The sequence below is a fragment of the Chelmon rostratus genome, chromosome 3 (assembly GCF_017976325.1).
Source record: "Chelmon rostratus isolate fCheRos1 chromosome 3, fCheRos1.pri, whole genome shotgun sequence".
Taxonomy (NCBI): domain Eukaryota; kingdom Metazoa; phylum Chordata; class Actinopteri; order Chaetodontiformes; family Chaetodontidae; genus Chelmon; species Chelmon rostratus.
In genome coordinates, this window is record NC_055660.1 from 3696721 (window position 1) to 3719463 (window position 22743).

At 46.3% G+C, this 22743-nt stretch overlaps 1 protein-coding gene across 2 annotated transcripts in view; it reads right to left on the reverse strand.

Annotated features, from left to right (window-relative positions):
* The window catches only part of znf827 (zinc finger protein 827), a 65004-nt gene that overhangs the window by 24338 nt on the left and 17923 nt on the right, over positions 1–22743 (reverse strand). For both annotated transcript variants that reach the window (XM_041934184.1, XM_041934183.1), the window contains exons 2-5: positions 20192–21466; positions 17706–17878; positions 16931–17426; positions 6735–7013 (exon numbers count right to left, since the gene is read on the reverse strand). In XM_041934184.1, coding sequence (XP_041790118.1) covers positions 6735–7013; positions 16931–17426; positions 17706–17878; positions 20192–21466 — 2223 coding nt within the window. The remainder of the gene's footprint in view (positions 1–6734; positions 7014–16930; positions 17427–17705; positions 17879–20191; positions 21467–22743) is intronic.

Below are 22743 nucleotides of genomic sequence, written 5' to 3' on the forward strand. Positions count from 1 at the left end.
GGTCGGATCAGAAGTCTACCTGTCACAAACAAACAAGAACGAAAATGTGGTCTTCCTCCCACACTTATAAGAGCTGTGGCTTTTTGGTCAGGGTCGTGACCTAATGTTCTGAAGCCATAAAAAGCAGCCCTCAGTCTGCCTGAATCCAGTGTGTGTGTGTGTGTGTGTGTGTGTGTGTGTGTGTGTGTGTGTGTGTGTGTGTGTGTGTGTATGCCCTGTGTGTCGATGTGCTTATGTGTCATCCCCTCTGGTGCAGAAGCCTTCTCTATGATACACCAGCTGCCATTAAGCCAAAGAATCAGGTCTGGAGGAGAGAGAGAGAGGGTGGGTGGGTGTGTGTGTGTGTGTGTGTGTGTGTGTGTGTGTGTGTACATAACTGTCCATAAAATAAATAGATTTTTTCTGTAGTGTTAGTGTTGCTCTTAATATTACTTGAAAGCGTGCCAGTAAAACTTAACAAACTTAACTAAAATCTATTCATATTTTTCATGCACTTTGGGAAATAAAGGGGTTAAACTGCTGGCTATTATGTTATGTGTATATCTTTTATAAATGTGTAATATTGCTGCACTAATCAAAAATGAAATGTGGCTTTAGTGGTTTATATTTTTAAATGACAGTTACGGTTTTCATGGGAGACACTTTTGTGGTAATATCTGAGAAATTATTAAAAACCAGGGAAACAGACTTCTAAAGAATTATTTCACTGCAAATAATCAAATTTATTACATTTTCAAGTTCACAATTTGGCCTCGATTTTAAAAGAGTATTAATCTTGCAACAAAGTGCACAAAGTCCTCTTGTCTGAACATTACAGGTACAACACGGTCCAGTGAAATGATATGAAATTAAAAGTATTATTTAAATTACTGATGTCATATGTTCCAATTCTTAAAACTTCTAGAGCCAAACTGTTTATTGTCCTGAAAGTTTCCAGAGATTACCTAACTGTTTTGTTGATGTAAGAGCAGGTCTGACAGTTAGCTTGCACACACCTTTGTTCCTCTGGATGTTGTCTAGTTTACTTGGGCTTCAGTGTTGGTGCTTCAGATTCACGCCTCTGCTTTTACAAATGCACATGGATCCTACTTGTGAAGCTGCATTTGGTTTAGATACTAATGACAAACTCTGACTGGATAAGGTGGATTAAAACTTGTGTACAAATGTGACCTGCAACCATGCAAGAGTCTGCAAATGAAAGCTTCTTTCAGCACCGTGTGGTTTGTAATGGCGACCGTGCTCCACAGTTTTACAATGTGTCTGAAAGCGGCCTGTATGCCAAGTTCCTCTAAATGCACTATACATACCTTGTTCCCTCCGATGCAGCGCTACTCAAGTTTTGAGTCAGAATGAAAGTGACTGGGGTTTGTGCGATGTTCTGTTTTTAGTGATCAACTTTGACCTCAGGTGTCTACTCCAATCTGCGTGGATGTGACGGCTTGTTTGGCTGTGAGGATACAGCAGGAGGGCAACGACTTGTAGAGATTTGTATCTACACACACACAAAAAAAGCCATACCATTGGTGATTTAATGCATGCAAAGTCAATTTATTGCACCACTGTGACGCAGCAGAGGAACAAAAACTTGGACGGACCTACAGTGAGGCAGACAGACAGTGGGAGAGGCAGGGAGGAAGGGTAAGGAGAGGGAAGAAATTGTCAAACAGTGCCAGGAAAAGAACACCCGAGGGTACGAGAGGAAAGAAGAAAGCTGGATGAGAGAGAAGAGCTGGGGGAGGAAAGAAGGATGAGGAACGGCTAGAGCCTAAATGACAACCTCTCCACCCCCCCAACTCCCGTTATCCTTCTCCCTGCTCTGTTATTCCACATCTCTCCATCCCTGCCCCCATCCCTCTCTCCCTCTCTCTATTCTCCTGCTCTCTAGCCGACCTGCTCAGACAGGGGTGAAGAGTTCAGGCGCTTCAAAGGCTGCAGTGTGGAGACTGCATGTCATGTGGGAGCCACAGCAGCCGTGCCTGCAGACTTCACAGACAGCTGCTGCTACAATTGATCCTCGACCAGCTAGCGCTCGGCGGTTCAGCCTTCCAACGGTCGCAAACTGCAGCTACATCTGACTCTGGAGCAGTGTGCTTGATAAACAGCCCATCAGAACCCAGATATGGCCCTTATAAAGCAGCCCTAAACAAAAACATTTGGCACAAGCCAGAGCTGACCCAAGGCTAGTAAAGCTTTATCATACAAGGGCAAGACAAAAGACGACAAGCGGCTGCCTCGGTGAGTCTATCCATCACTTCCGCTTATAAAACTACCTGCCCAGGAAACAAATATATAGCAAGGGGGCAAAAGGAATCCACTCTGCATTTCTGTAAATAGAACTATAGGCAGTGATGAGGAGCCAGTGAGACAGAGAGAGAGATGTGGAGGTAGGGAGGGTGGGAGTAAGAGAGGTCAGCGAGCGGCCACACTGAGGGGGCATGATGAGGACGCTGTCAGAGCACAGTAGAGCTTAACATAAAGTAATACTGTACAGTTATGCCAGTGTTGTGCTTTACAAGGCTTGCACAGGCCGCTGTGATAAGCTCTGCTGACTACACAGTGAATCATTTAATGTAAGGATAAAGATAAATAATGAGCGTTACATTCATTTACTAACTAAAAGGGAAAAAGCTATATATATATATATATATATATTTGATATACAGTTATGTTTTTCATATAATCCTTTCCTAATCTTGCTTGCTTTCCAGGCTTCCCATATTCTTGAAACTATTTCTGCCATTTTAATTCAATTAAAGGTGAAATTATTTTCTCTTTGTCACATAGCAGCTGCTGACCAGCGCTACATGCTAACCTTCAACTTTACTTCCCGTGCAATTACATGTGATCCACACAAGGCAAGAGGCTGGTGAAAACTGTCTGTTTGAATATTAAATAAGTCGAATAGCTGTGTGGTAGAAATATGGCAGCACAGTACATAATAATGCTGAATAATGCAAATAAACACATTCTCCAACCAGTAGAAATGAAGAAAGAAATGGCATATGCTTAATGCAATTCATGAAAGGAGGTCAATAATCCCGTCTGCGTCTGTCGCCGTAAACGTCTTGGGTACACTTGGGTAGAATAAATCCCTGCAGCCACCTGAAGGCAGCAGGAGATGTTCACTGCGTGTTTTATTTGTATCAAGTGCTGTGGCAAAGAGCAGAGCCATTACGCACCATGATCCACTGTGGTTACCTCGAGGAAATCCTGCACTGTGTAACCAACCAGGGCGCTGCAAAAACCCCCCACACAGACCTCGGCGCATCTGCACTCGTCAAACGTGTCTGCTGCAGCAGAGATGATGTTCTGCCGCTGATTGCTGCTTTTTAACCTTCATTTTTAAATCATGCATTTTAAGAGCAAAATGAGGTGTTGGAACCGAATGTTGCAGTGAACTTTAAAAGTGGAGGGAAAAAAAACCCCGTCGCTCTCGATTGAGAGTCATGTAACTGTCAGTTTATCCAGGTGACGGTGAGAACATCCACACTGCGGCACGACAACATGTGCCACGGCGGTCAATTGTGGCTCCTCCAGTCGAGGCAATGGTGTGAAATCTTTTGAGGGGAAGCCAGGTGGAGTTGGCATCCTTTGATTATAAACAGCGTTAATTAACGCTCAATCAATCAGCATTGGCCACTGCTGCAAGACCTGCCAATGCTTCTGGAAATCAACGCCCACTTTCAAGCTCCTAGCTGCATTCAGCTAATTGTTCTGACGCACAGGCAAGAACCAAAACAATCCGCTTTCTGATAAAAACCATTGGCATCAACTATCACCAGAGCTGGTAGACCAAAGCAGGGATAAACAGCAGTCTTTCTGCACCTCAGTGGTCAAAATTGCTTAATTGCTTTTATTAGCAAGGTAACGAGCACTGTGGAGGGGGGAGGGCCTGTAAAATGTCCTCAGATATGGAAGGTCTGTTCCTAAGGAATGAGGAATGAGTTAAGCGAGTACAAAGTGTGATTTCACACCTATAGTGAGGGTGGCTGGATGGTGAGTGGGTGGCACGGCTGTTACCCACACGATGCCAGTCTGCCAGGGCACCACCTAGGGCCCTGCACCCCCCCCTCCCTACTCCCCTTCCCCCTCCCTTCCTGTGACGCCATGTTCCCCTTGCCCTGCAACACCAGTGCCCATCTGCTAGGACACGTTAGCCGCTGGCGCCAGGGACTATTTAGCCCGGCGTAATTAGCCCCCAGACACCAGCAGCCTGGTTTTAAACAGATGTGGGGGAGGTAGCGCAAGCAAGGCGACTCAACACGACCAACCAATGTTTGATAAGGAAGAGAGGAGAAGGGGGGGGGGGGGGAAGTGACCTAGTTAAAGGGATGATGCAACTCATGTTACAGCACAATGGGCAGTAATGATGACAACCCCAGTTGCTCTGACTGTCCGATGCTATGGCCGAGGAATGATGAGCACCAGAAATCTAATTAGGCTGTGTCCATTTGCTGTACGACAAGCAAGACTGAAAAAATGGGCCCTTTTTAATGGAGAAACAGCCGAGAAAAAGCTTAGCCTAAACTCTCCAAAGTGATTTCCCTATTCAAGCATCCTCGCGGGGTTACAGTGTTCCAGGGCTGACCTTTAGCGGGGGACACGGAGAGGTTGCGGCGCAGATGCCCTTGAACCTCACGACCGTAATCACACGTGACTGTAACGGCATTGACCTTTCACTGGCGCTCTCCTTTCCTCCTCGCCATCTTTTTTCTCCTTCCCTTCCCCCCAGGGTCATTTGAGGGTCCAGACTCTTGTCAAGGCTGTCACTCTAGACAGCCCTCTCCATCTACCGCCCCCGCTGTTGCCATGGCAATGGACGGCACTGCGCTCCGAGGACTGTGTGAGGGGGCAGAGGGAGCCAGCGGACGGATGAACGCTGCAGCATCTTTCCCTAACCTAGGTCAACCTTGCAGAGCTAGTGTAAGTGATGGGAGGGGATAAATGCTGGCCAAGCTGCTTGAGGACCAAATAAACTGACAGGATAACATCAGTGCAGGGATTGGAAATGGCAAAAAAAAAATGATGGGAGGGAAGGAAGGATAACAAAGATGAAACAAAGAACATAGGTGGAGGCAGCACAGTGGAGGAATTACATACAGCCCACATCGTTCTCTCAGTTTCTCTCTCTGATTTAACACAAAGGCCGATATCTCGAATTAGGCTTTTCTGTTGTTTTAAAAGTAGCAATCATGTCATCTTTGTCTTCCTTAAACACTCACACAAAAGCACACGCACACACACGGGGAAACGTGACCCGGGGGCAGGCAGTGGAGCAGCACACGTGTAGTACCACAGAGCTTCCAGCCAGCATGAGTCACTCTGAACACCAGTCAACCCAGAGAGAACAATGGCAACCGGTGTGTGAGGTGTCCGTCAGGCACGCACACACTGGCACAGGATGAAGAGCCGCGGATGGAGCAACGCCCCACTGCGCCACCATCAGACTGCCATTTGCTTCGTGGTTTTTAACACCGGCGGACGCATATTTTCACACGTGTGACGCATCGTACACTCTATGGCTGCACAGTCTCGGCATACTAATCGTTCCAATTTTAAAAACCGGGAGAAATGAAGCTCACGAGGCTCGCCAGATATCAAATTGAGCAAAATTAGAGAAATATTTGTTAATTTGGGAAATGACATGCATGTATTGAAATAAATAAATCAGGAAAAGAGAACATTGGGAAAGCAGCTGCGTTGGTACACACACTTCACCAAATTTCATTTTTGACTGCCGGGGAGACACTCAGCAGCCCACAGTGGACAAACACCTGTCCGTAACACACTTCAACTGGACCTGGTGTTCTGCAGCGATTCTGGATGCAGCAGCAGCAGCAGCAGCAGCAACAGCAGCAGCAGCAGCAGCAGCAGCAGCAGCAGCTTTAAACTTTATTTAGCCGTGACGCAAAGTGTTTAGTAAGTGAAAAACAACAGCACAGCAGCACACATAATGTGCTACAAAATAAAGAAGTAGGTCTGAATCGCTGCCTGAGGACTTGCTACCGACATTCCTGCTGAGCTCAAACCAGAAGCTGTGCAGGCTAAATCACGCTGCATTGGATGATGTCAGAGCGGTCCACACAGGTTGAAACATGGTGCGTGTCAAATATCTCACTGTTCAACCGTCTGTCACCGAACGAGGGGCAAGTCAGGGTCGAGATTTAAGCTCAGTACGGCGAGCAGATACGGCTCCTGCCATTTGATAGCACTGTTTAGGAGAGGGACGTGGAAAACTGTTGCAGAACTGAACGTCAGCGTACTGCTTCATTTTCACAGAAACTTGTAATAAACCGTAGACGCACAGGGAGCTACTGCAGGAAGAAAATGAAAGGTCAAGACAAGTTACCTGAATATCACGGCTGAGGATACAAAGGCTCTGCAGCCACCATCTCGTGCAGAGGCCTCAGAGAAACAAAGACTATTTCACCACATATGCTCTGTCCCCACAGGTACACTTTGATCACCTTTGAGAAGCCCCCAATTTCAGCTTGGTTAGGTGTGCCATGGTAGAAAACAACAGAGCCCTATTATGGCAGTCAGCGTCATAACCTTTGACCTGCAGCTTACCTGAGCTGCTTCTGACTGATCAGAAACTCCAACAGCCGACCAGCTACACAAATATCTATTTCTGCATATCAGCGTCTGTATAGAGGCGGGGGTTTGTTTCACACATATGCATCCAAGTTCAAGAATACCAATTTAAAGCTTTGCTTAGATTTAGAAGAATTTACCTGAGAGCTTAATCAGCAGCTCAGACGCCACCTTAACGCTGATGTCCTGGCTCAGCAAGCTGTTCTTCGCCATGGGGCTCCCTTCCCTTGGTTTCAGTGGCCCTGGGCGCTCTGCGGCTGCCGCAGCCCCCGCTGGCCCGTCCTGGCAGAAAGTCGCAGGGAAGCTCGGCTGGACCTGGCTCTGGGACTGGGAGGATGGTCTAGGGCTCAACGCTTCCTCCACTTTGGGCTCTTCCTTCAGGTGGAACGGAGACTTGAGCGTCTCCCTCTGGTTGGCCGCTGCAGCCGGGAAGAAAAGAAATCAAAGGAGTGAGGAGAGACTGAGACAGAGGACTCGAGGGGAGCAGGAAAAAAAAAAAAAGACGTGAGGTTTGCAGGGTTAAGTTTAACCCAGTAATAATAACTGGTCATACAGAAGCTTTGCCTTATTTGTACACAGCAGCTGAATGTAAAAAAGCAAAAGGTCTGTAAAAGTTGCATGAACCCAAGGGTCACAAGCTGCACACTGTACACTCATTCTTCAGCCTGAGATGAGCATCTATCTTGAATTCATTGTGATGCAAACTAAAAAATAAAAAAACAAAAACAATGAAGTTTTGTACAACGAAGTTTAGTGAACAGAACTAAGTCCAAAAACGTTTCCTATGAGTGAAGAGGACCATGTCAACGTAAAGCTAAATACAGGAAAATACAAGTCAAATGGATCAACAAAGTGGCCCGCAGTGGATTTTCACAGTCTTGTCACTGCAACAGACACCACAGTTGGTGCACTGTGGGCCAACACAAAGGGTGCAACCTCATGACTGTCCTTCTCTCTGGGTCTTTAGGGCATCCATAACAAATTCACAACCTCCCCAATCACATTCATTTCTCTACACTTAATTCTGGGCTCTATTCTACTTTAAGTCTGGTTTCCTCATCCCGTCGCGCCCCGGACGTCGTCTGAATCCTCTTCAGGCGCAGGGACATGAAATTATTCCTGTACTTCTGTAGAGCGTGATAGCGATCAGCTGAAGCCTTGTGTGTAGCCTAGGTTGGGGAGTGAACTGTCACATGGATCCCTCTGCTCTAAAGTCATCTTCAAGAGAAACTGGGCCACATCTAATCCGCCTAAGATGAATAATTAATAATTAGACATGGAGCAACTTCCGATAGCCGCCAAGAAAAGAACAGCGGGGCAAGCGCCTCTCTTTGTGTGTCTCAGCGTGCTCCACTACACCCCGCACTAAAACAAAGGTTTACACAGGCTACAGTTTACCACAGTCTTGAAATTTAAAATGCGTATTAAACACAGAGACGCAGTGGAAATATGTTTTAAAGTACACTCGGTTTGTCCGTGCGAAGTGACTCGATATCCTCGCTTCATTCAGTGCAGCTATGGGAACCGTGCAGGAGGTTAAAGGACACTATTGTGCACTGCTGTCACCTGATTTACTGCTGGTGCACCACGCCATCTTTCACAGCCAATCACAGTGAGTTCTGAATATGTGAAACGTGAAACTGTTACATGAATGAGTGGGGAGGTCATGCTGTTAGAGCCATTTTTGTGTTTGTTGTAAATTTCTTTTTACGATACATCATACTATCGAAAGAATGTTCAGTTTTCCTTTTTATTTCTGGTTTTATGATTCAATAACAATTTCACTTGTAACTTTTTGACTTATTTTGGTAAATCAGGTGATAATAATAATAAAAAGAAACACATGCTCAGAATGTTCTTCTCTGATTTTTAACGCATCAGATATACTCTTTATCGCCATCTACTGGCCCGACATGCTTGTTTGAGCATTTGAAATCTTTTTTTCGTTTGCATGTGTGCAACAAAGGTTGTGTGGACGGGGAAAATATCTATATAACAATACATATAAATATAATATATATAAAATAACTGTACATGTGTGATCAAAGCCTTTGTTTCACAGGTAAGAAGCAGAGCACTCGCTGCTAAAGCGATATTTAAAAGGCTCATATGCCAATGATAATGAAACGTTGCAGAGCTTCTGTCTATATTTCTATAATTGTCTTTGTTAATTGTAAATATATCTGCACTTCTAGAGGTGTTTTTCCTCACAGAAGAATAGGTTTTAATGTGATGCCAATGTAAAAGTAATGGACATAAGCGCATTCATTTGCTGATGCTCCAGTTAGAGAGAGACCTCTATAATTATCAATGTGTTAAAAATAAAATTTGATTCAAGTTGAAATTAAAACTATAAAATTTTGAATTAAACAGTTAAACAGTTTGACTGTGGCTGAGAAGGGCACCGACAAACACATCAACCCCCCCTTCCAACCCTCGACACATCAACAGCTTTCAAACAATATGTACAGTAATACTACCTCTATCTCACACACACACACACACACACACACACACACACACAGGGCATGGATATAAGAGAGGCTATCACTCTTGGGCAGACTGCTGTCCAGTCTCCTCTGGCCCCAGCAGAGATCTGCTCTGCTCCTCACCCGACCGTCTCACCTAACATCTCTAACCACCACAGGCCCGCCGCCCCCTGCCCGCATCATCAATCTGTGCCGGCTGCAGCCCCTCTGATTAATGATGATCTATGCCGGAGGGATAGAGGGCTCGGGGACAGGGGATACGGGGCAGGGAAAGGGGACAGGTACAGGTGTTTTGACCACCCATGTGGTGCCACGATGCCACAGTGCCACACTATGGCGGGCCGGGGCTGCAGTTCAAGAGGGGGGAGAAGGAAGAGGTTGAGTGGTGGGGGAGGTGGGGCGGAGGGGGGCAGTGACCTTCAAGTTCAGGGGCAGCGGCGCAGGGTCGCACGCGGCACCAGCTGGAAATGTCACACCGTCAGATGTCAGCGGGCAGGCTAAGTATAACCCGGTCAGCACCTGGAAGGACGTCCTCTAATTAGAAGCGTGTTGGGCCATGTCGGATCAGACAGGGACAGAACACTTGGTCACCGCCTTACAAACACACATAAAAATACACTATCCCGTTTACCCACACAGACACATACTTATATATCAGGAGAAACGCTTCCTTTGTGCGTCAGGCTGCATGAAGACGACATGAAAAAGCTTGGCTGCTCATAAGTCACTTACAAACACAGACTGGACACAAACTTGGATTTTGAAATTCTTATCCTCCGTGGCCTCACGAGAACAAAAACAACCCCAGGATGTGCACTCACACACAAAGTCACAGCACTCCGGTGACCTTTTGGATTGTCGCTATAAATAGAGTGTATTTCCACTAAGAATCTATGTTACAGAGCCGATGAATTATTTAGCAGCCTAATCCAATGGGCACGTTTTTTATTCCTCTAAGCTGATGGCTCAATGACAAAAAAAAAAGCCAGAGCCCAGTACAAACAGGAACAATTCAGCTGCTTACACTTTGGCCTTTTGTCTGTCCAAATTTCACAGTCACAATAGCAACATGAGCATCCAGCCTCTAGCAGACGATCTCGTGAAGTGAACACAGATCTGAGGAGGTGATGGGCATCTCTGGGTGACTGGGCATCTCTTCTGTGAGCTTCCTGCCTGCGTGAGTACGTTCCCTGGCCAATGTCAGCTCCCTGCGCACGATACTGTACGGCTGCTTCTAGCTCCGGGTTGACGATGCTATCAGTTTGCCTCCATGCTATCACACCGTTCTGACACCTGCCACCAATGCTACTTCCATCGCTGTTCTCTTGCCCGTTTCTCTCCCCTTCGCCACGCTTCTCTCTCGCGCCTCATCCGTCTCGCTGCCAGGCGCTTGTCCACTTCGCCTCACCTCTCGCTCCGTGGCCAGGGCTGCCGTCAAATAACTTCATTAGCTTTCCACCTCTGTCACGCCGGCCTGCTCCCCCTCTGACAATTGGCTGCTGTTTTCTCGCAGAGAAAAAAAAAGAAGAAAAAAAAGCACAGGGCTACGTGGGGCAGGTTGAGAACCCAACAATAGCTGACAGTGTGCTAGACACCGGACAGCGATACTGATGGCTGCAGTGGGGATGTATGGACCAGAGGTCACACACAAAAGGGCTGCCTGTGTCTGCTCATGCGGAGCTGGAAAGCTAGGGACATGCAGATTAAATCTAGATGTTCACAAAAAAGACACAACCAAAGATAAGACATTTTAAAATCCCAAATATTCCGTGTCAACTAAAAGCTGCTGCAACAAAGGCCAAATATTTCTATACTTGAGCATACAACAGATACCCCAGCAGTGCTTTCAAATACAGTAACATAAAAACCATGTCTAGAACTAAGATAATGGCAATGATGATGCAGGAAAAATAACCCACGTTCTTTAAAAATCCTTAAAAGCACTCAAGATTTTCCGTGTGCAATGTTAAAATTCTGCCTGTGCATCGTTTCAATGTGGCAAAGCGCTGCATGCAAACTCCCTCCCCCAGGAAAAAAAGATAAATAAGACAACTGCAGAAGCATCATGACAGATGCAACACCTCCCACAACCCCCTGCATGCCAATTATTCACACCCAGCCAGGGTCAAGCTCGTTGCGCCTGTGTCACCGCAGCGGGGGGTGGGGATGGTGTTTGGAGGGTGTGCGGTGCCCACTGTCATTATTAACTCAGGGTCCACTGGGCACAGGGTAGGGGCCGTGCATTTCAAAGTGCCTCGGTGGCTTTCATCTCTGAATCAAAATGTGGATCACACTGGATAGCTAACGGTTGTGTCAGCGTGCAAGGATAAAAATCAAAGGATATCAGTATAACACTCAATGGAAAGCAGGGCAGCCCAAAAAATGATATGCTTATTATGTCAGAGGTCAGGAGGAGTTCACTGCCTTTTAATGCCTGGGGAACTCGAAGCAACTCCCTCTTTACCTCTTTCTCCCTCACTTGCTGTCACTTTATCTGTCTCTTTTTTTTTATCTTTCCCTCTCCAGCTTTTTATACACCCCCCCTCCCATCCCCCACCCTCCCTCTCTCTCTGAGGCCTTGTGGGATTGAGGCACTGAGACAGCAGTGTAAAAGCAGGAGGGATGAGCTGCTCGTGTACACATTCAATCTGGGTTGGCAGGGAGGTCAGAAGAAATAGAGTCTAGAGGTCCCAGGAGGAGCTTCCTCACCTCTCCCTCCCCTGGCTGCTCTGTGGCACGGGTAAGTCTCACCAAGATCTGAGCCCAGTTCCTCCATCTTTCATTCCGCCCCCCAACAAAGGCAGAACTTTGTGATCAAAGAAGCAGTATTCATTAAAAACCGTCATCGTGGATTCAAGTTCAACATCCTCTCGTCCCGTCTTTTCATACCCTTCATCATTCTCCTCGAAAGATGCCCTTACGAAGATGTCCGCCACTTGACACTGGACTGACATTGCGAGGAGCCATCTTGGCTCCTCTGGGAGTTGCCTGGGCTCGATTGTGCAGTCTGGTGGTGAAGTGCGACTGGCACCCAGGGGGCATCCATGTGGAGCCGGGGCGTGCGAGATCGAGGGGGAGTTAACTAAGCCGGCCTAGTCCCTGTGCATCCTGGCGGGGTCACAGGATGGCGCTGAGGGCGCTAATCATTTCAAATTATGAATTCCTTTTTAATTATGAATTATGCATAAATTTTTAATTAATCTAATGTTCCCAGGGTTTTTTCCTCCCATCCTCGCTGAAGATCTCAATCTAATTACGCAGCATTAAGTGGAAGAGTGGCAGCCGTAGCCTCGACCCCGGCGCTCAACCTCGGCCAACCTTTTTCCATCAATCTTGCCATCGTCTCCAAGCTCATCCTTTGATGTTCTGCAACATGGTGAAATGCATCTAAACACGGTGCGGACCTAGTGTACCTCAGAGCAGCACGTTTGTCAAGTTTGAGGTATCATTACGTGAGAAAACTTGGATAATTCCATGTCACATCGCAACTTTACCAATGGCAGAAAATTAGGGGTGCACGATAGTTATCGGGCCGATAACAGGAAATGATGACGTCATTCCGAGAAGTTCGATGTCATGACGAACAGCCCCGATAACATATGTGTTTTTATCAGCACGGCAGTTCCTCGCTCCCACTATGAGACCCGAATGGCCTGCAGTGAATGCTGCGTTCATGTGACGTTGGCATAATCAGAAAAACTCCTTCTCACTGGGAAAAATCAAGAATACCTCCTCATGCGAGAAAACAACTCGATAACTCGGTCATAATTTTGCTAGTTGCTGACTTGAATTAACATTCGCAGCATTTTTACACATGTTACACATAAGGAATAGAAACATGAACTTAAATAGGCCGAAAGAACGACTACCAAACGAGGGAACGGGGGAATGTACGTTACACCTTGAATGCAGCATGCGGCACAGCGTGCTTATGAAAACAGAGTTCAGACTTCTTCAATGTTTCCGAAGGCGACTGTTTATTCGCAACAAATGTTACAAGCGAGTTCCACGGGGAGGGAGAAATTGCACGAGCTTTAATACTTCAAACCTGGTCAGCCACCTGAAACATAACCACCGCTTTGACGGAGTTTGGAAAGCGTATGAGGACGGCCGGCCTGCTAAAGACGCTAACGTTAGCAAGCCAGCCGCAAAGAAGCAACCGGGACTGACACACGTCGGCGAGGCTTTCGAAAATCCAAGAAATTTGCCAAAGATGACCCACGGGCTAAGTTTATTGAAGATTTAATCATGGACGTGATGGCGCTTGCCTTACTATGGACTGCCCTTCTTCAGTTTGTTTACATAGATAAGTCTAAATAAGGGATCATGTATCTTCCTTCAGGATGACATAGAAGCCTGACGCAAAGTGGTGGGGTTTATTTCTCCACAGGAACCTGCTCACTATACGTTATCCCGCTTAGAACACGGCTTACTACTAAAGCATTCAATAATGTGACATAAAATAGTGATAAAAACACATTTTATTGATTCAAAATGAGCCTACTCGTCTGTCGCATCTCTCACTGCGCAGCGGCTCTGAAAGTAAACATGTACGTTGCGTAGCAACCGCCTCTCACTGTGCGCCGCTGTTTTTGGTTTTGTTTGTGGTATTGATGTCACGATGTTAGGTATATGTGTGTGTTATCGGTTATCGGTTATCAGTATCGGCCTTTAGGAGCTGAAAGCTATCGGTTATCGGTTTTAAAAAACAGTTATCGTGCATCCCTACAGAAAATACCATATTACACGATAATCAAAAGTCTTAAACTGTCACGAATGGGAAATAATACTGCGGCCACTACTAGAAGTCATACGGCTTGAAGTTCATGCAATCAGATACACAGCATCAACTGCAACTAATGGGAAAGAACTGGGAAACATTTTCAAATGAGGCTTTCACCAAAGTGCAGTAGCTCTATATAAACCATCCATAGTGCAGGGCTGCAGACTGACTTCCTCCACTCACTTTCAGTTTCATAAACACTTCAAGAATTAAATTTAGCATCATTTTGTCAGAAATAATAACACTGACACGCATACAAAGAGAACTGTTAGCAGGGGAACGATGCCTACAGGTTACAGATCTTCAAATCCCCTCAGAACTGACGAGATGTGGGTGAGAAAAATTAATCCCTCAACAACTATTGTCGAGGTGCCCTTGAGCAAATCACAATCACGCGACCGCTTCAATGGAGCTAATCAGCGGACAACAGCGGAGGACTCAGGGTTTGCTGCCGGGGCGGAAATCAAGTGTCATTTCAGCTTTGTGCAGAAGAAGCAAAAGAAATCAACATTTGTTCATCCCTGGGTGGATAAAAAAATGCACAAAACAGTCGGAGAATGTAATATCATTTGGATATTGTAGTGACATTTTGAAGCAAATAATAAGTAGCTCAAAAACAGACCATCTATCTATAAGATTAGATATGAACGTACTGTACTGCTCTGATTTAGGTCACGACTTCAGTGCTGAACAGTGGTACTTCAGTTGATTTTGATGTGCATGTTCTGCTCTGCTGCTACCAATCATGATGGGACACACAGAAGTACACTGTTTCTACATGAGGTGCACTTTAACTGATGAATAGCAAAAAAAAAAAAAAAGAGAGAGAGAGAAAGAAAAAAACATCCTTATTGACCATTTAGCAGAGAAATGTTTAAAGGCATGAAGTCACTTAAGCCTTATCTTAAAAAGTAAGAAAAAAAGCACAATATTGGATTCCGAGCATGCATGAAGGATTAAGAACACGGAGAATGTTCTGTCACTATGCGAGGAATGTCTTCTCCCTTTATTCCAACACAGCGTCATCGTACACAGAAGTGGCACAACAGAAGGAGGGTGCCGATAAATCAGTTAGATGCGCTGGGCTCAACGGTATCCGCCATTTGTACATGGACTGAGCCTCGATTATTGAGATGTGGCATCTCTTGAATGTAGATTTGCAAAGTCAGAGCTCATAGGTGACATTCGCCTTGTGCTTGTCCCAGTGTTACATCAGCTGGGGAGGGTTTTTGTGGGATTTCATAGGAATATTTCAAGCCTTCTTGTCTGTGGTGGTCTACTACGGTTTTCAACAACAATAAGAGCACAATATGTGTACAGACTAGACAATGTCGTGCTAAATCTTGAATCAGAAACACCTTTTGTTATGTTAGATTAGAGCTCAATTAGAGCTCACCTGATCAAACTACAATTTTTCGCTTTCAATTCTTGTTAAAAAGCTGATTCATGCCATCTCTCCCATATGCTTTTGTGATGGTGATTGTATCTATGTGAATTACTTCTTGCTTAGTGCATAGCTTGTATGTTTGTTTATATATATATATGTGTGTGTGTGTGTGTATGTGTGTACGCATGTGTGCATATGGGTATGTGTGCGTGTGTGTGCGTGTATGCATGTGTATGTATTTGTGTATTGCATATATATCTATTCCTCTATTTTTATTGTAATCAGTTTTAATGGATTGGTGTCAGCCATGTTCTTTAGGGTGGGGGGTGGGGTGGGGTTAAAATATAAATTTGAGCACTATGATTCCTTTTTATGTATTTTTATGTTCTATGTCACTAATGCTCAATAAAAAGACATTTAAAAACAAAAAAACAGCTGATTCAGAAACTCACCTAAACCCAAACAAGCCAAATCTATTTCGTCAAACATACAGTTTTTTGTCCTCCTCAGGGCAAGTTTTGTATTCTTTGGGTGTTGTCCTAAGCAGTTCACAAGGCATGTGGTCCTTGTGAAAAGGCTAAAAATCCATGGCCTATTTTCCTGTCGTGCTCATGGGAAAGACACAGAAACCAAGGTTGTGAATAACCCTGTGTACAAGTGAAGGCACGCCTGATATCCTCAATATGCACAATAATAGTTAAAGTCTGAAAAACAAACCTACGTGTCTGGAGATGTACCTCAGAAACATGCAGCGTCATTTGGCACATGTCGTCTAAACTATCTCTATTCAGACACCGGTGGGATTTTGCTATTTTTCCCCCCTCGATGTTAATGCCCATAAAAAGTCTAAACACATTAATGTATTTGCAACTGTCAAAAGCAAAAACTGTCTATTCATTAAAGGTTTGAACTAACTCCCAGACTTTTTAGGCTGCCATTGTTTTAAAATCCATTAAAAACAGCTCACAGAGACACACTGCAGCCTTGACCCGAAACGATAAACATAAAACCGTTTACGCTTCTTACGAATGTTATTTCTGGTGACAGTGAGGAATCAAAACAAAACTTAAGGCAAAGGGGAGACAACATCGAGCTGCGGATCAGAACGGATGTCTTCACGTTCGAGTCGGGAAGAAGCGAAACACTTTTGATGAAAGTGCGACTGCAGTGACTGGAGTTACAAAGTCAAGTCGAGAAAACAGCACAATAAACAAAACAATTATGGATTACAGGAGTCAAGCTGCTGGCGTGTCTGTGCAAGCTGTTTCTGCACACATTTCTCAACACTTTTAACTGAAAAAATGGTGGCTTCATCCTTGTTATAGTCAATAATGACAGTAAGGCTCTTACAGGCTACTGCCATGTGTTAGCAAAACTACACACACACATATGGTGGTTGGCCATTGATTAATCAGCTGATCACCAGAAAATAAACCCTCAACTATTTTGATAATCCGTTAATCATGTCAGTTAATTCTTAAATGATCAAAAATAAAGAAATACATTTTTAAAAATCCGCTGTTCCAACCAAAATGTGAATATTTCTAGTATATTTTTGAGATTCTGACTTTTGTTTGTTGAGAGTAAAGCAGATTAATCAATAATGAAAATAATCATTCGTGGCAGCTTAAGAGTGATTCGCATTCTTAATCTAGAAAATAAGATAAAGAAGCTAACCTGAAAGCTTCATAAGCAGGTCAGTGGCTGTCTTGGTGCTGATGTCAGGGCTGAAGAGGGAGGCCGTGGTTGGACCACTAGGACTGGATCTGACCCCGACTCCGACCCCGACTCCAGGTAGGTCCAGGGAGTTGGCACTGCTGCTGGGACGGTCCCTGCACATGCTAAAGGGGGAGAGCACAGACAGATCTCTCTCCTGCGGCTCCTCCTTGATGTGGACGTGATTGGAGGAGGCCTCGACCGGAGGCGACGTCTGCTGCTGAGTGTCTGAATGCAGCGGGGACGCCTCCGTCCCCCTCAGGTCCGCGGAGCCGCTGTCACCCATCAGGGAGCCCTCGCCCTCCGTGTCGGTGGTGAGCTCCTCTTTCACTTTGACGTCTGTGCGGGGGAAGTGCTGGTGGCAGCGCATGTGAAGCTTCAGGCTGAAGTGACGGGAGGAGGTGAAGGGGCAAAGTTCGCACTGAAACGTCTCACCCCGGTCCTGGTGCTGATGTACCTGGAAAAGGAGGACAGGTTTACGTGTCGAATCACCGCTTCTCTCCAGCGCTACAGGACATCGAGTGGAAAGTTAGAAATGAGGTGCTACAACAAACACGCAGCCGTGTTTAATTAATGCCACATAGAGGACATAACGCAAGTTTAACTAAAGCATGCATATGCTTTAATGTTCACAATTATATTCCAAGAGCCGTAATAGCCGCTAATTAAAGACGATGTGGGTGAGGGTGACGGGGGGTGCAGGGTCACAAGATGAAGAAAACCCATATCATCTCACCTTCATGTGGGACTTGAGATTGTCTTTGCGAGCACAGCGGAAGGGACACAAGGGACACTGGTGGCTTTTCAAGCCCGTGTGGATGACCATGTGTCTCTTCCAGTAGCTCTTGCGTTTGATGACCAGTCCACACACAGGACACTGGAATGGTTTGCCCCCATCCTCGGGAGAGCCTTGAGGGCACCAGAGAGCACTGTTACCATTTACCAAGAACATTCAAGCAGCTTTAAAAGCCTGTCATCAGCCTTTTAGCGCGGGGAAATATGTACCATGTTGCTGAGATGTACCTTTGTCCCTTCTACGAAATAAAAAGCTCTCCTTCACAAATACAGACTACAGTATTCACAGATCTGGATGAGACAACTACTCCACACCTAATGGTGGAAATTATCAAGGGAAATGCCAGCTGGAAGCAATGGAACAATGGAAGTAAAAACTCAAGCATGTTTTAGTATCTCGATTATTGTTGTTGGCTTCATATCCGGCATCCATTACTGTTTAATTGGTCTTATTAGAAAGAGGCATGATTGCATTACAAATTCTACAAGGGCCTGTCAGGATGGCTTCATAAGTATTCCAGTGCTGTTCCTTGAAAAACATCTGGTAATCAGTGTTTGGTGAAATTACTGTGCTCAGCCATTCATTGACCTGAGGTGTAAAACCTCGAGACTGCCTATTTGCAACAATAAACCGCCATCTGCGGCCCAGCCTCTCCAAGCACAGCACAGATCACAATGCAAAAAATGACTCCTGTTTATTCTGAGTTGAGCTGAGTGAAGCGGAAATAAAACAGGAGAGAGGAAACGCGCGCGGGTTTAGCGCCGTCGTCTTACTTACTTTACATATCTGTCGCCGATGTAATCCCAACTGTGTTAGAAAAAGGGAGGAAGCTTTCCTTATGCATTCAAAGTGCACGACATACCCGTGCAGTACAGTTTTATGGTGGAACTGGCAAGGGACGACAATAAAACAAGACATGACAGTCGGTAATCAAGGTCACATTTTTCAGTCTGGCGACCAAACAACTACCTGCATTTTTACAGCGCTGCTCGACCTTGACGGCTCGCAGGTTAGAGCAGACCCCCTCTTTAGCATGCAGATCACAGAATATTACATCGACTGCCTCATCTGTCTGAAGTCAATTTGATCCAGCCATTTTAGATTTGGCGGGGTTGCGACACAATCCCTCAAAAGTGCCCATCCATCTCCCAGAAAACATTCTGCTCTCCCTAAAGGCTACTTAGCAAGAGGCTGCACTTTGAAGCTTTCTCCCTCCCCGTGCGAGAGTGAGATCTGTGTGCACCCTTGTTTGGGTTACATGTCTACATCTGAGTACACACTTACAGAATATACTGCATGGCCATTTGTGAGTAACAGAGAGAGAGTGAGGGGGGTGGGGGTGGGTGTGTGTGTGTCTGTGTGTGTGTCTGTGTGTGTGTGCATGCATCTGTATCCAGTCAGTGGAAAGTATGATGTGTTTGGCCTTAAGTCTGCTGTGCTGATCAGTGCAGAGGGCTCTGGTTAGTGGGGGTTGAAGCCAGGAGGAGGCTGCCGAGATGGATATGGACTCCAGGGCTCCCCACTGTGCCGAGCACACACTGACGGCCCTCTTTTGGCAGCATGCACATCCGAGCACAAACGAGCTGGTCTGGGAAGGCAGCGAGGTCTCAGTCGGAACCCCCCATTGAGCCCACAGACCATTTCCCAGACTAGAAGGCCAGCCAGGGCTGTTTTCTCTCGGCTACGCTCTCTGCTCGGCTGACAGTTAGGCCGAGGCTACACTACTCGCTACTTCGGCGCCAGCGAGGTGAGAACAAAACCATTACGAAACCAGAGAAAACATGTCATGGAAGTTCAGAATTGTGCTTTTTTTTGATAGTGTTTTGGTGACAAGCAAACCCTCGAGCCCCCCACACAATGACAGCAAAGACGTTTGATCTTTTTGGAGTTGTGCTTCCATTGTAATATTAGTTTAAATTAATCAGCACTAAGTGTTCTACTTTGCATTGCATTACATGAGTGGTGTTATTTTTTGGGTAAATGCTGAATGGGAAGATGTGTAATGACAGTGGAGATATTTCTCTTGAACTTCAGGTAACTTTGTACGATCATTTTTCAAAAGAAAGGGGCACAATGAAGAAACTTGAGGTGCAGACGAAATGATCTTGAACGTTCGTGATCTCTTTCTTCTATACAGACATAAGGTCATTTTATTTTATTGTAGCAACCTTGTTTGAGCTCAAGTACCCTGATTCAGTGTTTAACACAAGGCAACAACTGAGTGTTCTGTTTAGTGTTCTGTAACTGTGTCTCATTAAAGAAAAAAAACATCTTTTCACTGGAAAAATATCCAAACATGTACCTAAACTAACCTACGCTGAGCTGAGCTCCAATGATCTGTATCCTGCGATCATTATTTTGATTAAAGCAGTATTACTTTTCCTGCTTATATTGATTGTTGTGCATATATTTTTACTGAAGATTACCTGCTTGGCTGTTGGGTTTGCCTCTGCCCTTTGGAGTAGAGGGCAACAGCAACTCTAGGCCCTGGGTGGGTGTGGAGGGCGTGGGAGCCTTCTGGTTTTTGTCCAGCAGGGGCTTCACATCCTCTTGGAGGACCCCAGCAGTCGCCAAGGAGGAACCGTCCTTCTTCTCTGCCAGCAGGTTTCCTGCTGCCCTGGCCGCCACCTCTTTGAGCAAGGCAGCAGAGGAGGTCATTGACACGAGCGAGAGAAAGGAACTGGCTGAGGCTTGGTGGTCAGGAGCAGCGCTGGCTGTTGACGAGGCTTGGCTCCGCTCGCTGACTTTCTTGGAAAGCGCAGCGAGGGTGGAGCTAGCCGACTGTGGGCTGAACGGAGAGTTGAAGGCATCGAAGCGCACCACGTCGTCTCCTCGACCACCCCCTCCCAGGGCGGGCACTGCAGATGAGGCAGAGGTGGAGGAGGAGGAAGAAGTTGTTGAGGAGGAGGCCACGGCATTCTTGTCTTGAAGTACGGCATTTGCTGCTGCTTTTAACTTCTGGATTGCAGAGTCCGGGGACAGGCTGGAGCCGCAGGGCGTGGAGCAGCTGGCCGGTGGCCATTTATCTGCGACACCTGCCCATACAAAGCCACTGCCGTTGCTGGGGGTGACAGAGTTAAAGGGGTCAAGGGGCTCTTGCTTAATGTTGGTGACTGAGGGTGCCAAGGAGGCTGGTGAGGCTGAGCCGCTGTTGTTGTTATTGGCCAGTTTGCGGGCAAGAGCACTTAACTGTTGGGCATGGTGTGAAGACGGGGAGAGGGTCAAAGGTGGGGCTAGACCTATTGGAGGAGATTCCCCGCCGGCACCTCCCCTGGATGACCGACCCAGGAGTTCCCCAGTGTCAAGTTTCAGCGACCCAGCCTCTAGGAGGCGCCGTAGGTTGCTGCTGAGGGGTTTTCCCAGGGCACGAGATGCTGCCTCACCATACAGCGACGACACCACGGAGGAGAGTGTGTCCTGGGCCGAGAATGCACCTCCATCCAGTCCAAGAAGTTCCAAAGAGGCACGATGGACGGGCGTAGGGCAACCCAACGAGCTCTCACCTCCGCAGGTGTCGGGGTCCCCGGACCCGGTGCTGACTCCAGGCCGTTCATCAGGAGAGGAGCCCCTGGGCAGGAGGAGCTCATCCTGGGTGTCTCCATAGGACGACGACTCTGAGCGTGTGTCAGAAGCATTCCCAAACCAGCCTTCCTCCTCCACAGGACCGTCATCAGGCCCTCCTTCCTCGTTGCTGTCCACATCTGGAAGAGGAGCGAGAGCACACAGTTTGAAATGAGAGAACAGAAACAAGCGCTGTGCAAGTATTGAGACAAAGATATCACCATGTTGCTCTGGTGAACAGTTGGACATTATCTTTCTGCTGAACACTGGAGAATCCCGCGTAAGAATTGTGAACATCAAACACTTATTACTGAGAGCTAAGCAGAGGGAATAGTCATAGCCGCTGGCTGACTGCAGACAGCTTTGAACATTGCAAATTACTATTTCCTATTCACTTTTATTATTTCCCATCCCTGCTTGTCTGATGTAGCAGAGCAATTGGCGTACCATGTGGAAGCCTAACTGACACTACGATTCTGCAAAACACAAATGCCTGCACAAACCCAAGTAAACGCTCGGCGAGGCGGCCGCCACAACGACTTCCAACGCGAATTCAACCTCTTACTTATAGAGTGGCAGCTCTCCACAAGGCGGATCCAAGATGTTTGAGTAATTTTGATTTTTCTGTCCTTTTTTAACCATATTTTTCCCACCCTTGGTCTGGAAGAGTCTGGTAAAGGGGTTACCATGACAACGGGTCCTTCTGGGAGGCTAGACAGCAAAGATTAGGGTAATGGAGGTTACAGAAATAGATTAATATTCATGAGCCTGCAGATACCACCGGGGAGCCAATAAGGATAGGGTTAAGGTCACCAAGGGTCATTAATATACACTTCATGTATCAATATTCATAAGCAAAACATTACAGCTTGCCAGACAAGGGCGAACAAAGAAAAGTGAATATTCCTGATACATATTAACAAACCTCCATAAGAATATGTCAAAAGCACCAAGCCTGGGCAAAGCAAAATGTCAAAACTGACTTTTTTCTTCCCTTTGGGTTAGTGTACACAACCTCACAAAACATAGATAAAAAAGGAAACCGGCTGAGATTTGCTCTCATGCAGCTGCAAAAAACATGAGGCGATGAAATTATTTAAAATCTCACACAACGACGTACATATATCCGCACGCACCAAGGCTGTCTTCACCCTCGCGACCCTGACAGAGGCCTGGTGGGTCTGCTCTCTGTTTACAGGCAAAGGCAAAAATGGTTGCCAGGCAACCCAGCCCAGCAACCTGTTGGGATCATTAGAGTTGGCTGACATCTGGCCAGCGTGGCTCACCGTGGTCTGCAAAGGTGACCATGATCACAACCCGCTATGACCGCTACTCTCCTGCTGCAACAGATATCACACACACACACTTCCCAACATCTTCTCATCTGTCTCACACATACATACACAGTCCCAATCTC